This window comes from Lingula anatina, chromosome 3 (assembly GCF_051362555.1).
Source record: "Lingula anatina isolate TDL-2025a chromosome 3, LinAna3.0, whole genome shotgun sequence".
In the NCBI taxonomy this organism is placed as follows: domain Eukaryota; kingdom Metazoa; phylum Brachiopoda; class Lingulata; order Lingulida; family Lingulidae; genus Lingula; species Lingula anatina.
In genome coordinates this window covers 27,119,315-27,133,302 of record NC_141769.1, presented here as the reverse complement: position 1 = coordinate 27,133,302, position 13,988 = coordinate 27,119,315, and the positions used below count along the sequence as shown (strand labels likewise).

The 13,988-nt window shown below is 39.3% G+C and overlaps 2 protein-coding genes across 3 annotated transcripts in view; both read left to right on the top strand.

Moving 5' to 3' along the window:
* Positions 1 to 110: 110 nt before the first annotated feature.
* On the top strand, positions 111 to 3,400 carry LOC106168897 (small ribosomal subunit protein eS1). The gene is made up of 7 exons (XM_013548154.2): positions 111 to 264; positions 669 to 772; positions 1,232 to 1,419; positions 1,823 to 1,948; positions 2,263 to 2,345; positions 2,562 to 2,671; positions 3,148 to 3,400. Exons 1-7 carry the CDS (start codon positions 203 to 205, stop codon positions 3,264 to 3,266), a joined length of 792 nt encoding a protein of 263 aa, XP_013403608.1. The 5' UTR covers positions 111 to 202; the 3' UTR covers positions 3,267 to 3,400.
* A 3,798-nt stretch (positions 3,401 to 7,198) lies between these two features.
* The window catches only part of LOC106150900 (uncharacterized), a 73,270-nt gene continuing 66,480 nt past the window's right edge, over positions 7,199 to 13,988 (top strand). For both annotated transcript variants that reach the window (XM_087010077.1, XM_087010076.1), the window contains exon 1: positions 7,199 to 7,555. In XM_087010077.1, coding sequence (XP_086866203.1) covers positions 7,539 to 7,555 — 17 coding nt within the window. In that variant the 5' untranslated portion in view covers positions 7,199 to 7,538. The remainder of the gene's footprint in view (positions 7,556 to 13,988) is intronic.

Genomic DNA, 13,988 nt, shown 5'->3' with positions numbered 1-13,988 from the left:
AAATGCAGAAACTTTAGTTATATATATATGCAAATGAATGCCTAATGGGATTATGGTTACATAAAGATTATTGTTTTTGTTCATCAAATGAACACCATTTATTTGATGGGTTAATATTTCGATATCATATGGGCTCTTCGCCCAATACTGATTCCTTGTTTTATACACAACAATTCGACCTTTTCCTGTACAGCCTTCCAACATGGCGGTAGGCAAAAATAAAAGGCTTTCTAAAGGAGGCAAGAAGGGTAGTAAAAAGAAGATGTAAGTTTGAAATATTGCAACTAAGAATAAAATACAACCTGATCTTTCTTATAAGATATTATCTTGTATATTTGTTGGAAGATGTTTAAGATATGGTCGGATTGCTGAGACATGGTCACCTCACCATCCAGGTGACTACAGTTGAAACATACTTGTGGCCCAATATTTTGTGTGTTTTACGTGGTAAACACCATATAATAAATCTGTTGGAGTGTGTGTTATATTGTCAATGCTCCAGATATTGGCAGACATATTTTTGTCACTTATAATCGACGTCAGTCATAGGAATGAACGTGGGACATAACTAGTCCAGATAGATTCATGTTCAACCAGCATGCTATTCTTTAACGTAGATCTTCGTCCCAACCCTAGGAAGTTTCATACGCATTATTTTATTTTTTTAGCATTGACCCCTTCACCAAGAAGGACTGGTATGATGTGAAAGCACCTGCCATGTTTACAATTCGCCAGATTGGCAAGACCCTGGTTACAAGGACACAGGGAACAAGTGAGTAAACACTTCTGTAATTTTACATTTGAGTTGTCAGAGGAAGCTTGGAGTAAAAGTTAAATTAGAACCTGTTGCTGTATACGGATGATAGATTTCATAGTGGGAAATATTCAAGCAAGAGTAGGAACTGTTTCTGTTCACAAATGATGGATGTCATGGTGGGGACTGTATTAGACCCTACTTGTTATGGTACCTAATTAGTAATAGTTATTATTATTATAATTTTATCGTTATTATTAGAAATGGTCTTTTTATGAAATTTTCAGATCATTGATAACTTAAGTCAGCTTTTAGTTAATCTCGCCACGACATCCAAAAAATATAATTTATAGAAGTCATTTTTTTCACTTTTTCTCCCATTCATTCTGCTGATGCTTAAATGGCTGAGCTCTGATTCAAAGACTAGCTGGTCCAGGATGTTTATTTGCCCTGAACTGTATTTTTCCCTTTTTCCAGAAATTGCCTCTGATGGCTTGAAAGGGCGTGTGTTCGAAGTAGCATTGGCTGATCTGCAGAATGATGAGGTGTCTTTCCGCAAGTTTAAGTTGATGGCAGAAGAAGTCCAGGGCCGTAATGTCCTCACTAATTTCCATGGAATGAACCTCACAACTGACAAACTAAGGTCTATGGTCAAGAAATGGCAGGTAGGGTTGCAATTAGAAATGAATGTTGTTACTATTACTGGATGGACACTCAATACAAATGTGACATGACTGTGTTATGCTACTCTGATTATTCCTAGTAGTTAAGTACAATTACCATGTATGTGACACGGCACAAAATATTTGGCATAGTTAAGTACATATACTATTTTATATGGCATGTGACACTGCATGGCAGTAACAGATGTTTACATACTGGTGTGTGTATTAACTCTTATTGTTTGGATGTCTTGACAGCACAGTGACAAATTTAAGCGGATAAGTAGCATTTACAGTGCTGTTTCTTTTGGATATATATATATATATATATATATGTTTTTTCCTTTGTAAAATACATTGACTATTTTCCGCTGATCATTAAATTCTCAAATTTCCTACATTTCAGACTCTTATTGAAGCAACCGTTGATGTCAAAACCACTGATGGCTATCTGCTAAGGATGTTCTGTATTGGCTTTACCAAGAAAAGACAAAACCAGATCAAGAAGACATGTTATGCTCAGACCACACAGGTAAATTGATAGGATATCAATTATTATTCTAGAAGAGTGCCTGTATCTTAAAAGCCAATAGAAATCAAATGGAAGAAGATGAAAGTGAAAGAGTATTAATATTGTCGTTTTTTTTTTTTTTTTTGTGAAAATCCAGAAAAAGAATTTCTATTAGCTGTTTGTATCTTTAAATGTATGAAGTATAAATGTTTTTTCACAGTGTTTAACTCCATAGAGTGATTTGCATAGTGTTTTGTGTGTGATGTAGGAGGTTCAATTTCAGTCAAAATGGGTCAAAATTCCTTCAGATTTACAGTTCTTTTCTTACGCTCCAGGTTCGCTCCATCAGGAGGAAAATGGTGGACATAATGACCAGGGAGGTGTCTTCAAATGACCTCAAAGAAGTGGTCAACAAACTGTAAGTTGATGGCATATTGGCTGGTACCTTATATTGAACACAGAAAAGCCAGACTTAAGTCTTGTATTATTATAATTTTGAAACTGTGTAGTATAAATCACCGTGCATTGTAAGTCTACTTACGTTCTTTTATTTTGCATTGCACCTTTCAGGCACCACTTATTGCCTGGAAGTCTCTTGTTTCGGTTAATATCTCATCACGTTTTTCTCCACTAGGATCCCTGATTCCGTTGGCAAGGACATTGAAAAGGCCTGCCAGGGGATCTTCCCCTTGCATGATGTGTACATTCGCAAGGTGAAGGTGTTAAAGAAGCCCAAGTTTGATTGTAAGTGTTTATCATTATTTAAAGAAAAAAAAAAAATCAGTGTCTGTGCAGTTGTAGCCAGTTTGCTTGGTGTCGTGTTGCCAAACAAATTGAACCAGCTGTTGAATTCCAATTTTACAGATACAGTAAACTCCGCATACCTCATCACTTTAAAATTAAATCTTGTTTATTTCAAACAAACATTATGAAACACATTTTTTTCTTTGGTATTATGATTAAAAAACATTGCTTCAAGCAAACTTTCTGGTTGCCTTGGGTCCCACGTTATGCAGATTCTACTGTAGTTGAAGTGTAGTGACAGCTTGACTGGTAGATATTGTTTGTACTGTGTAAGCCATTTCAGTAGAATTCGTTTTTCTTGCCATTAATTGGGAATCCAAATGCCGTGCCTGTCTTTAATATATGTCTCAAAACATTTCCAAGTTATTTGTGAAATTTTCTTGAAATCGTCTAATTTTTAATTTATTTTTTCTCAGTGGGTAAATTCATGGAATTGCACGGAGAAGGCTCTGGTACAAAAGTCGTCACTACTGAAACTGGAGAAAAGATTGAGAGGCCAGATGGATATGAACCACCAGTTTTACAGTCTGTTTAGGCTGTTTAATTATCTCAACAAGAACATTAATGATACAAACATGAGAATGAAGAGACTTCCTGTTTCCCGAATTCTATGAATGATGTAAAAGAGTATCTTAATACATCAGGAATAAAAAAAAATTGAATAGAGGATATTCTGGTGTTTTGTTGATATATTGAAGTACACTGTTGCATAAAAAAAGAATGTCCAATATCGTCTCTTTTTGTGTAAAAAATTACCATGTGGCAGCCATAAACTTCCAATAGTGCTTTTAAGTTTAGATTCCATGTGTAATACAACCTGTGGTATAAATCTATGTACATTGGTGTAGTTATACACATTTTTAAAAAAAATCAAATTTTGAACATAACTACCCCGAAATATGATTTTCTACAAAGATTTTTAAAAAATGCCCTTGAAATAGAAAGGGCCATCTTCCCCCAAATGTCGCCAATTTTTCCGACATACTGCAGCGTGCACCTCAATTAGTCCCGTAGTTGCTTGATCTCATTAGTATCAGAGCTCGAATGTGCTTTGTCATCCTCGGAGCATTGCGTCTGCAAGAAATCCTTAGTCCTGTGAGCATGCGCGTGTCATGTACTCCGTACTTGTCACTGTAGTCGCCCTTTGAAAATGGAATAAATTGGGAGGGGGGGGGGGGGGAGGAGAGAAACTTAGATTGGTTAAACATCGTATTCTGTCAGTTTTGACAGGTTTTCAGTATCCAACGGAAGGCTGGCCAAGGAGGATGCATTAGCTTAACACGTGTGCCGTATTTTATGGTGATGTATGGAACGAAAAACGCCAAGATATGCACTGGGTAGGTACTCTGTGAGCTTATTATAATGAACTTGCTTCTTGTCTTTACATGCTAAAAAAAATGAAAATGTCAAGATTCACCTACCGCTCAGTGTACTTCTGTTTAACCCTTTCGGGCACAATATCTTCTGATCTCTGTATGTCGTCGCCGTTTGACACATCTGTTCGCTCTATAACAAAACCATATTTTCTTTTATTTGAAATTAACTTCTTGGCTTTGTTTGATAAAAAGAAAGATCGGGAAAATAGGATTCAGATAATCATTTCATCAGCTGTGCAATATGGATAGCCTTATTCCTTGATGAAGATGCTCTAGATAGACATCGAAATATTGGATCTTAACACTATTTCAACATTAGCTGTTGACTCAAGAAAAATTTACTATTTTGAAATTAGGGCTTAACTGTTTACTGGAATGTACCTGTTTATGTTTCAGGAAATGGATATGACTTTTTTTCTGTTAAGTGTCAGTATATTTGCCAATTTAGTTTTTTCGGTCTTATATTTGTTTCACCTCCATTGTGACAATGTCGCAAGTTTTAATGTGTACTGAAAATGATTGCTTTATCTTTTCTAGAAAATGTCACCTCTAACACAATATCATTCAGTAGACCCTTTTTTCAACCAAAGCGCGTTACATTTCGACGATGCAATCTGCCTTCCTTTGTACACATTCACGTGATTTAAATTGATTATGATTTTTTGATAAGGGAAGAGAAAAACTAAATTGAGTCTGTAATAAGCATCATTTTAACTAAAGCCAATAAACATTACTTTGTCACCCGTATCAGAGTATGAAAAAATCCAGAAAATGAAATCGGACAATTTTCAATTGTTTTTAGATCATTATATACTCCAGTTAGAGGAGAACATGTAGTATTGGAGGGTCTATCTGTTAAGGGTATTTTCAACACCCTACTGATCATAACCATATTATGAAAAAAAAGGAGGAAAAAAGACTATATTCAGGAAGGGGTAAGGGCGTTCAGTTCCCAATCATTGCAAATACTCTATAAATCTATATATGTTCAGGTAAACTTGCAGAAAAATATCACTATATGTGCAGGCCTTGGCAGACCAGTAAAAGGAAACGCAACAATTTGTACATGCTTCCGTACTATTGTCAGACACACAAGGAAATGAAGAACTAACAATCCATTTGTCATCGTTTGCTACATTATTTGATTATTAAATACGAACAAAATAAGTTAATAATATTCTCCAAAATGGTTTTATTAGTAATATATAAAGTATTGATTGAGATGTTCTGAAATTGAATTGGCTTCATGTTCAAAATAATAGATTTATGGGTAACTAAATGCAAATTAAAAGGAAAGTGAAACAGGCCTGGTAGAATGAGTGAGGCGTTCGAAAATCTCTATTAATTACCGCACATAAAATTTGAAAAGCACTAATTGTCACTAATGAATCTGCACCACCACCACCCCCCCCCCCCCGTCCTCGCCCCTCACCCCTATCATTCACTTCATCGCTGTGCATTCGTATTTACACTACCCTCAACAAATTGATCTAGATTTCTGACTGTACCGTAGAAAAATGATATAGGGTGATGGAGGCCATATGGCATATTGCCCAGAAGACCGAGTCACTTTGAAAGAGACTTTGGGGCGTTATTAAGTTCACTTTTTGCATTACGTTTGGTCCGAAATAGTTTCTGGCCATTATGAGCCTCTTTGCGCAGTCAAGAATTTCGATTTTTTAAGTAAAAAATAAATGAAGTGTAAATGCATATTCAAGTAGTACAATGCTTATCAATCGCCTCTTTTTGATCCAAAATATTCGATTCCCTTGTCTTTTAAGATCTATTAAGCCGATTAATATGATTTGAGTTCAAGTGAGCTTTTTTTCATTTTTTAGCAATCAAAATCGTGAACTATTTGACGGGCCTGGATGTAAAAGGACGTCCTTCCCAGGGGAATCGGGGAAGGATAGAGGGACAGATCAATCCACCCCTTCTTGATTTCTATATCCAACTTTGAAGTAGCACAGAATTCTATTCTATTGTTTTCCTTGCGTTTGAGGTTAAGAAAGAACGGGCATGAAAATAATTTTGGCACATTGCATTTCAATGGGGTGGTAAGCGACTCACATAGTTGAATTACAACTTTGAAGCTCCCTCGTAATGGTATAAGACAATCGACCTGTAATAGTTGAATTAGCAAACCTGAATAAAAGTCATTTCGGCAAATGCAATCTTCTTTATGCACACGAAAAGACTATACGTTCCATGCTCACATTTACGAGGAAGCAATGAAACTTAATTGCAGAAATCATGCGCCATCGCCCTCTTTAAGTCTCCGTAATGGGCTTGGTTATTAGTACAATGTAGATTGGTATGTGCACATGTCTTGGGGAAAAAGAAAAATACGTAAGACGTGTATTATTTCTGCACATGAGGGGGTTATTTTCTGCCAAATATAGTTTATTGACGTTCGTTTTTAGGGTACGTTGTTCTTATGCGTTTTCTAGGCTAATTGATGTCATTGATAAAGAACGAAAGACAGAAAGAAAAAATTACCACGCCCCTGCAGGAAAAAAGAATCAGAGTCTAATATTAAATCCCTATACTTTTATTAAACAATGCAGACTTAACTGCTTATTTCTGAAACAATGTCCAGAATGTCTTGAAGAACATGACTTGCAGCACGCAAATGAAATCATGAAATCATGTACTCATGTACAGTACATTGTAGGCTTATATTGTACATGTGATTTTTTCAAACAGAAAGAAGAAAAGGATATCTAGTTGCAAATTTTGCCGAAGATATTTCATTTGCAAAAATTGACAACTTTGCACTTATAGATATACAGATTGAATTTTTATATTTAGAATTCGTGCAGACCTACATCGATTTTATCGTTAAAACAGTACACATTCGCAGAACCCATTAAACCTGGTCATGTGACCCGTCTGTGAGTGACGTCCGGCCCGACTTTTTCTGGGTCAAATTAGATTCATACGCAATATCATTTTATTCTCATTCTGCACAAAAACTGTCCTCGAACCTCTTAAAGTAACTCAGAATAAGACAAACTGTATGAGGTTACAAACTAAAGCAGGGTGCATTTTCTTGAAGCTATAAAAATATATAATATGTGGATTTCTTTCTTCGCGGAAAGAAATGCACAAACTGTAAACAACCTATCGGGACAGTACCGAAAGGCATAGGAATTTGATTTTACTTTGAAGTGTATTTATAATACTACATTACTCAATATTTACCGGAAACGTAATGGGAAATATTTTCATGTAAACCCACTATAGGATTGTATGTGCAGACTTTCTGTATATCAGAACTGAAGAGCAGGCAGAGGGATTAATTTACGGACACCATTATGTAGCTCGGACTAGAATGGCTCCTTTAGTAAGGGGAAAGGAGCTGCCTTCTTTCTTCTTTCTTAATTTATTAATTTGAAGTTTGTTTAAGAACACCACAAAGGATAATAAAAATGGCAACTGGAGCTAGGTAAGACGCCACTTTGTTTATCACCTCTTATTATATACGGAACTCTATGAATAATACTGGGATGAACTTGAACTGGGCCCCTCTCTTCTTAGGTGGAAACATTTTGACATAACTGTCAGTCCAAAAACTTTTATGTATGCATTTGTTAACATCTTTATCGGTAATGAGCAAACATTGCACGTGAATGACTGAAATTTGTTACATGCATTGAACAACAAATGTACTCTTACTCCTAGCTTTGGGATAATATGTTATTTCACTTTTGAGTTGTGAAGTTAGGAGATGTCCCAGTTTGAGATTCAAAAAAACAGATGCTTTTTAAAACAAGCATATTTTATTCTATTGTGAATCAACATGTGATTATATTGTTTATAATTACTTATTACTTTAAAATCTATATGACAAATATTTCAGAAGAGATGAATGTATGCACAATTTCCTAAAGGGACAAAATATATACTGGCTGTATCTAGCTGCCATTTTGAATGACCTTATTTATGATAATACATGGATTTATTTAACAGGGTCATTGGTATGCCAATTCTTAAGAAAAGGGTGAAGTCCCAAGTTATGACTTGCTGATGACATTGTGTTCTTGGGATTTTTACCTCACTCTTGTTTGTCAAATTAAATGGTCTTTTCTCTGTAGTCAGAAATAGGTCACAACCATATATAGAGTGTGTCTGTATTTTTTCTTGTTTGCCTACATGAATGAAAAACATTGTTTGTATGAGATGATTGGATATTTTGGCATCATGTTTTAAATAGCAGATATGTTCTAACCAAATAAATTGAACTCTCAGCTCTGATTTAATGCATTTTCTTAGTTAATGCAATGCACTAAATCTAAATACTTGTATTGTCTGGATTCTCTGAGGTAAAGGATAAAAGTCAACATAACTTGTTTATTTTCATGCTTGTTATGTATCTACCATTAACTCAGTTGCCCCAGGATATAGCAAGAAGAAATAAGTTGACAACTTGATCATATGTTGGTCACAGCCAATTACTTTCTAATGATAATGTTCTCTCCATCTTTCAGGTATCCTTCAGCTGGTAAAATACATTTTGGCTGTTCATTACTTTGATCAGGTTTAGATGTTTTGTCAAATGGTTATGATTATCAGTTGTTTCCAGTAGGATTATTGAGGTCATTAACACTGATAGCTTTCTGAAGATGTTTGATTAGGATTTGCTGATATCCTAAATGCTTTTTTTTTCAGGCCAAGGGTTTTTTTTTTGGGGGGGGGGGGGAGGGGTCAAACCAAAACTGCCTTTTCTGTTGGAAAAAGGTCCATTCTGGACAAAATTTGATCTTGGCACACAGGGGTTTCATAGTGAAAGGTCAACTTTAAAAAAAAAAGACCCCTCTCCTTTGAAATCACTGGCTGTGGTCCTGTGTTTATCTCTGGTTCGGTCTATTGTCAAGGTCATCTTCATGAAAGAAGATACCAAAATCTCCACCAAAACCATACATTTTCACTATCTGGGAGAGGATGGGGTGGGGATTAGTATCAAAGATGAACAACCAATGCATTGAGAGATGAGCACTGTTTGAATTTTTCTCTGGATTTTTATATAAAGTTATGATAAGTTCAGTATCATGTGGTGTTAGAATATAGGACAAATGGACCCTATCACAACATGCATTATACTTGATCTTTTTTTCAATTTAAGATATGCTTGGCAGCCAATTATATTTTCCTTGTCTCTTGAAGATATCTAGCTAGATATCTAATAGTGCTCTTTATATGTATCATTCCAGGTGTCCATCATCAACTAGATTAGTTCAATAAAGTTGAAGATATACATATTTATCTATGACGGACACCAGATTTCCCTTGCCACTGTGTAGATAACCGAGTTAGATTTTCAGCCATTATTTGTAGAGTCTTCAAAACAAACAGGATGCCCCAACTGCAATGTCCTGTGGTGGGTTGTGACTGGCAGTCACAGGACCTTGACGCTGCCTTCGCAGGAGCCTTAACTGCAGCTCTCCAAATGCATGGCCAGACTGCCCATCCGACTCAGCCGGCGCCCCAGAAACTCAAGCTGGATCCACCACAAATTTCAACAGGGTCTGATCCAGATCAGTGGTCGGCATTCACCAGGCAGTGGAACATGTACAAGGCTGGTATGAACATTGCTGAAAACATGGTAGCAACCGCCCTCTTTTACTGTTGTGATCAAGACTTACGCACAGACATTATGCGAGATCTTAGAGACAATGTTGCAAATATGGCGGAGGCAGACCTCCTAGCTGCCATAAGAAGACTAGCTGTCAAAGATGAGAGTACCCTGGTTCATCGCATACGACTGAGTAAAATGACTCAAACTCCAGGAACCAGTATTAGAACATTTTTGGCAAGCCTGAGAGGCCAAGCAGCATTGTGTCGATATACAGCCACATGTAAAGAAGAAGGCTGCACCCATATGTTTGACTACAGCGATGAAATCATAAAAGACAACCTCATCAGAGGCATCGCTGACCCAGAAATTATGTCAGATTTATTGGGTGACCCTAAAACAGACAGGACGCTAGAGGAAACTGTATCCTTTATCGCTCAGAAGGAACAGGGAAAAGTGACCAAGAGTGCAGTCGGAGACAATGCTAATGCTGCCAGCAATGTTCAGAAATCACAACTTGTTCAAACTGATGGGAAACCAAAATGCTGGGCATGTGGTGGACTTGCCCATGGACCAAGAAACGATAGAAGAGCAAGAGCCAGGAAGTGTGAGGCATGGGGTTTCATGTGTGCCAAATGTGGTGTCAAAGGACATTATACAGACCTTTGCAGCAAATGTAACACCTGCGGTGAATGGGGCCACCGGGATAAGTCTTCAAGGTTATGCCAGCAAGGGAGAGGATATAGAAACCCGCCCAAACCACGCACTCAGACAGGTCAAACTAAGGGTACGGACCACGCTGACACCAATTATGTATTTGATCAGCTGTGTACGGCTTCCGAAAACAATCCGCCCAGGCGACATAAAACCAACAAGACTGCATTACTTGATCACCACATATTTGACGGCCAGTGGATAGCTCGCCCATCAAAACCGCACCCAATGGTTTTAGTGAGAATGACCCCTCTACCTGCAGATCATGCTGCTTTTGGGTATCCGATGCAAGACACGTCAACACTTAAACCAGTCAATATGTCCATGATTGCGGATACAGGGTGTCAGAGCAGCATAATACCACTGAAGTCGGCTATGGCTCTAGGCATAAGGAAAGAAGACCTCTTGCCTGTTAAACTTGTGATGCGAGGTGCCATCAGAGAGAATCTGGGTGTTATGGGTGGCATTGCTGTCAGTGTCTCAGTCAAAGATGAAAACAATCACATCAGAACGTCTCGCTTGATGTGTTACGTGTCTGAATCCATTGAGAAAGCCTTCCTCTGCAGAGAGGCACTAACAGACTTGGGGATAATTAAGCCAGATTTTCCGAGTGCCACGCATATAACACACACAGCTTCAATTGGCCCCACTGACGAAGTTCCATGCACATGTCCAAGGCGCAGAGAGGAGCCACCACCATTACCCACATCTCTTCCCCCTGGCTTAAAGGCTTTGGAAGAAAATGTTGAAGTGCTTAAAGATTGGCTCCTCGACTATTATGGAGCAACAACATTTAATACGTGTGAACACCAGCCATTACCCCTGATGAAGTGTGAGCCGCTCCAACTTCATGTGGATCCAGATGCCAAACCGGTCGCAGTCCATAAGCCAGCACTTGTTCCAATTCACTGGCAAGAGAGGGTCTTTGCTGACCTTGAAAGGGATGTCCGAATAGGGGTCCTTGAACGAGTCAGCCCAAATACCCCAACAACATGGTGTTCCCGCATGGTAGTAACGGGAAAAGCCGATGGCACTCCTAGGCGAACAGTAGACTTACAGCAACTGAACCGCCACTCTGTCCGCCAAACACACCATGTGCCTACCCCCTTTCACTTAGCAAACCGCATCCCACAGGGTGTAAAAAAAACCGTGACAGATGCCTGGAATGGGTACCACTCTGTGCCTATTAGGGAGGAGGACCGGCATATCACAACATTCATCACACCATGGGGCCGTTACAGATACAAGGTAGCACCTCAGGGGTTTTTAGCCAGTGGAGATGCTTACAACCAGAGATTTGATGCCATAATCACAGACTTCCCTAATAAAGTCAAGTGTGTAGATGATACATGCATGTGGGCAAACTCAGTTGAAGAGGCATTCTTTCAGGCATGCAAGTGGCTAGACCTGTGTGCACGTAACGGTATCACCTTGAATCCCAAGAAATTTCAGTTCGCCCAAGATGCAGTCGAATTTGCTGGTCTTGCAATCACACCTACGAACATACAACCAAGTGACAAATTTATGGATGCCATAAGGAAATTCCCAACACCTACAGATATCAGTGGTGCCCGAGCCTGGTTTGGGCTCATTAATCAAGGCGCTTATGCATTCTCAATGGCACGTCAGATGAAGCCATTCAGGAAGCTCCTAAAGCCGTCCACAAAATTTGAATGGACAGATGAGTTGGACAACCTGTTCCACCAATCCAAAGAAGTCATTATAGAAGAGATGAAAGAAGGAGTGCGTTTGTTTGATCCAAACCGCCAAACATGTCTGTCCACTGATTGGTCTGTTGATGGAGTTGGATTCTTCCTGATGCAAAAGTATTGCCAATGCACCTCCAAAACTCCAGCATGTTGTCACAATGGCTGGAAGTTATGCTTGGTAGGAAGCAGGTTTACCCATCCAGCAGAAAGCAGATATGCACCCATAGAGGGTGAAGCCTTGGCCGTGGCCTATGCATTGCATCAGACTCGCTACTATGTATTGGGCTGTAAAGATTTGATTGTTGCCACAGACCACAAACCTCTGGTTCAGGTGCTAAATGATAGGTCACTCACCGAAATTCACAACAGGCGACTACTCAATCTCAAAGAAAAGACACTTGCATACAGATTCACCATAGTGCATGTCCCAGGGAAGAAGAATCCCGGCCCAGATGCAGCATCCAGACACCCTGCTGGTCGGCCAAGTAGAATGCATCTACCAAATGAACCATCTGACAGTGACACCATATCCTACATGACTGTGCCTCCACAGGTCACATTGGCTAGTCTATACCAAGACACAGCAGACACAGACTTTGCTGATGATGCTTGCACCATTGCTGCTGCGTCTGCCTCACTGGATGCTGCTAACATTATTGTCACCTGGGATATGGTCCGAGATGCCACCTCTTCAGATGCAACATTACTTGCACTAATGCAATACCTTGAGAAAGGCATCCCAGAAGATTGCAGAGAACTCCCCATAGAGATACGTCCATACCACCGTCACACAGCAAGCCTGTGTGTTGTTGATGGAGTGATACTCATGGGTCAACGAATTGTTATCCCAAGGGCCTTACGCACACCAATCCTCAATGCCCTCCATGCAGCTCACCAGGGTATAAGTGCTATGCAGTCCCGAGCAGCAGACTCTGTTTTTTGGCCCAATATCTCAGTTGACATTGCTAGAGTTAGGGACCAATGTGCACATTGTCATCGCATGGCTAAATCAAACCCGATGCAGCCACCATCTGATATTAAACAACCAGACTACCCTTTCCAAATGATCTGCTGTGACTACTTCACATACAACAGTAAAGATTATGTTGTCATTGTCGACCGATATTCCAATTGGCCAATGGCTTTTAAAGCAGAAGGAGGCGCAGAGGGTCTAATCAGAAGATTGCGTGAAACTTTCGTCACATTTGGAATACCAGAGGAGTTAACCTCAGATGGTGGACCACAATTTACTGCGGGGAAAACACAAGAATTTCTTAAAACCTGGGGTGTTAAACACAGAATTTCGTCAGTTGCCAACCCTCATGCTAACTGTAGAGCTGAGATAGCTGTCAAAACTGTGAAGCGAATGCTTGCAGACAATATAGCCCCAACAGGATCCCTTGATGTTGACAAGTTTCAGAAAGCCATGCTTATGTACAGAAATTCTATTGACCCACAAACAAAGGCCTCCCCAGCATTAATTATATTTGGACGGCCTATTCGCGATGCCATTCCAATACCCATGGGAAGGTATTCCCCACACGAAACATGGGCAGAGCTGATGTCACATCGAGAAAGAGCACTTGCAAAACGTCATTCCAGAGAGCATGAACGCTGGAGTGAGCATACTAGGATCTTACCACCATTGAGGGTTGGAGATCATGTGTACTTACAGAACCTTGTGGGAAATTATCCCCGGAAGTGGGAGCGAACTGGAATAGTAATTGAAGTAAGACAGCACCACCAGTATGTCATCAAAGTAGATGGTTCAGGCAGGGTGACTATCCGCAACAGGCAGCATCTTAGGAAGTTCACTCCATTTGTTACCAGTGACTACTTCCCCATGATTGAGATGGCCCTCAAGGAGAACACAGTGCCTGAGC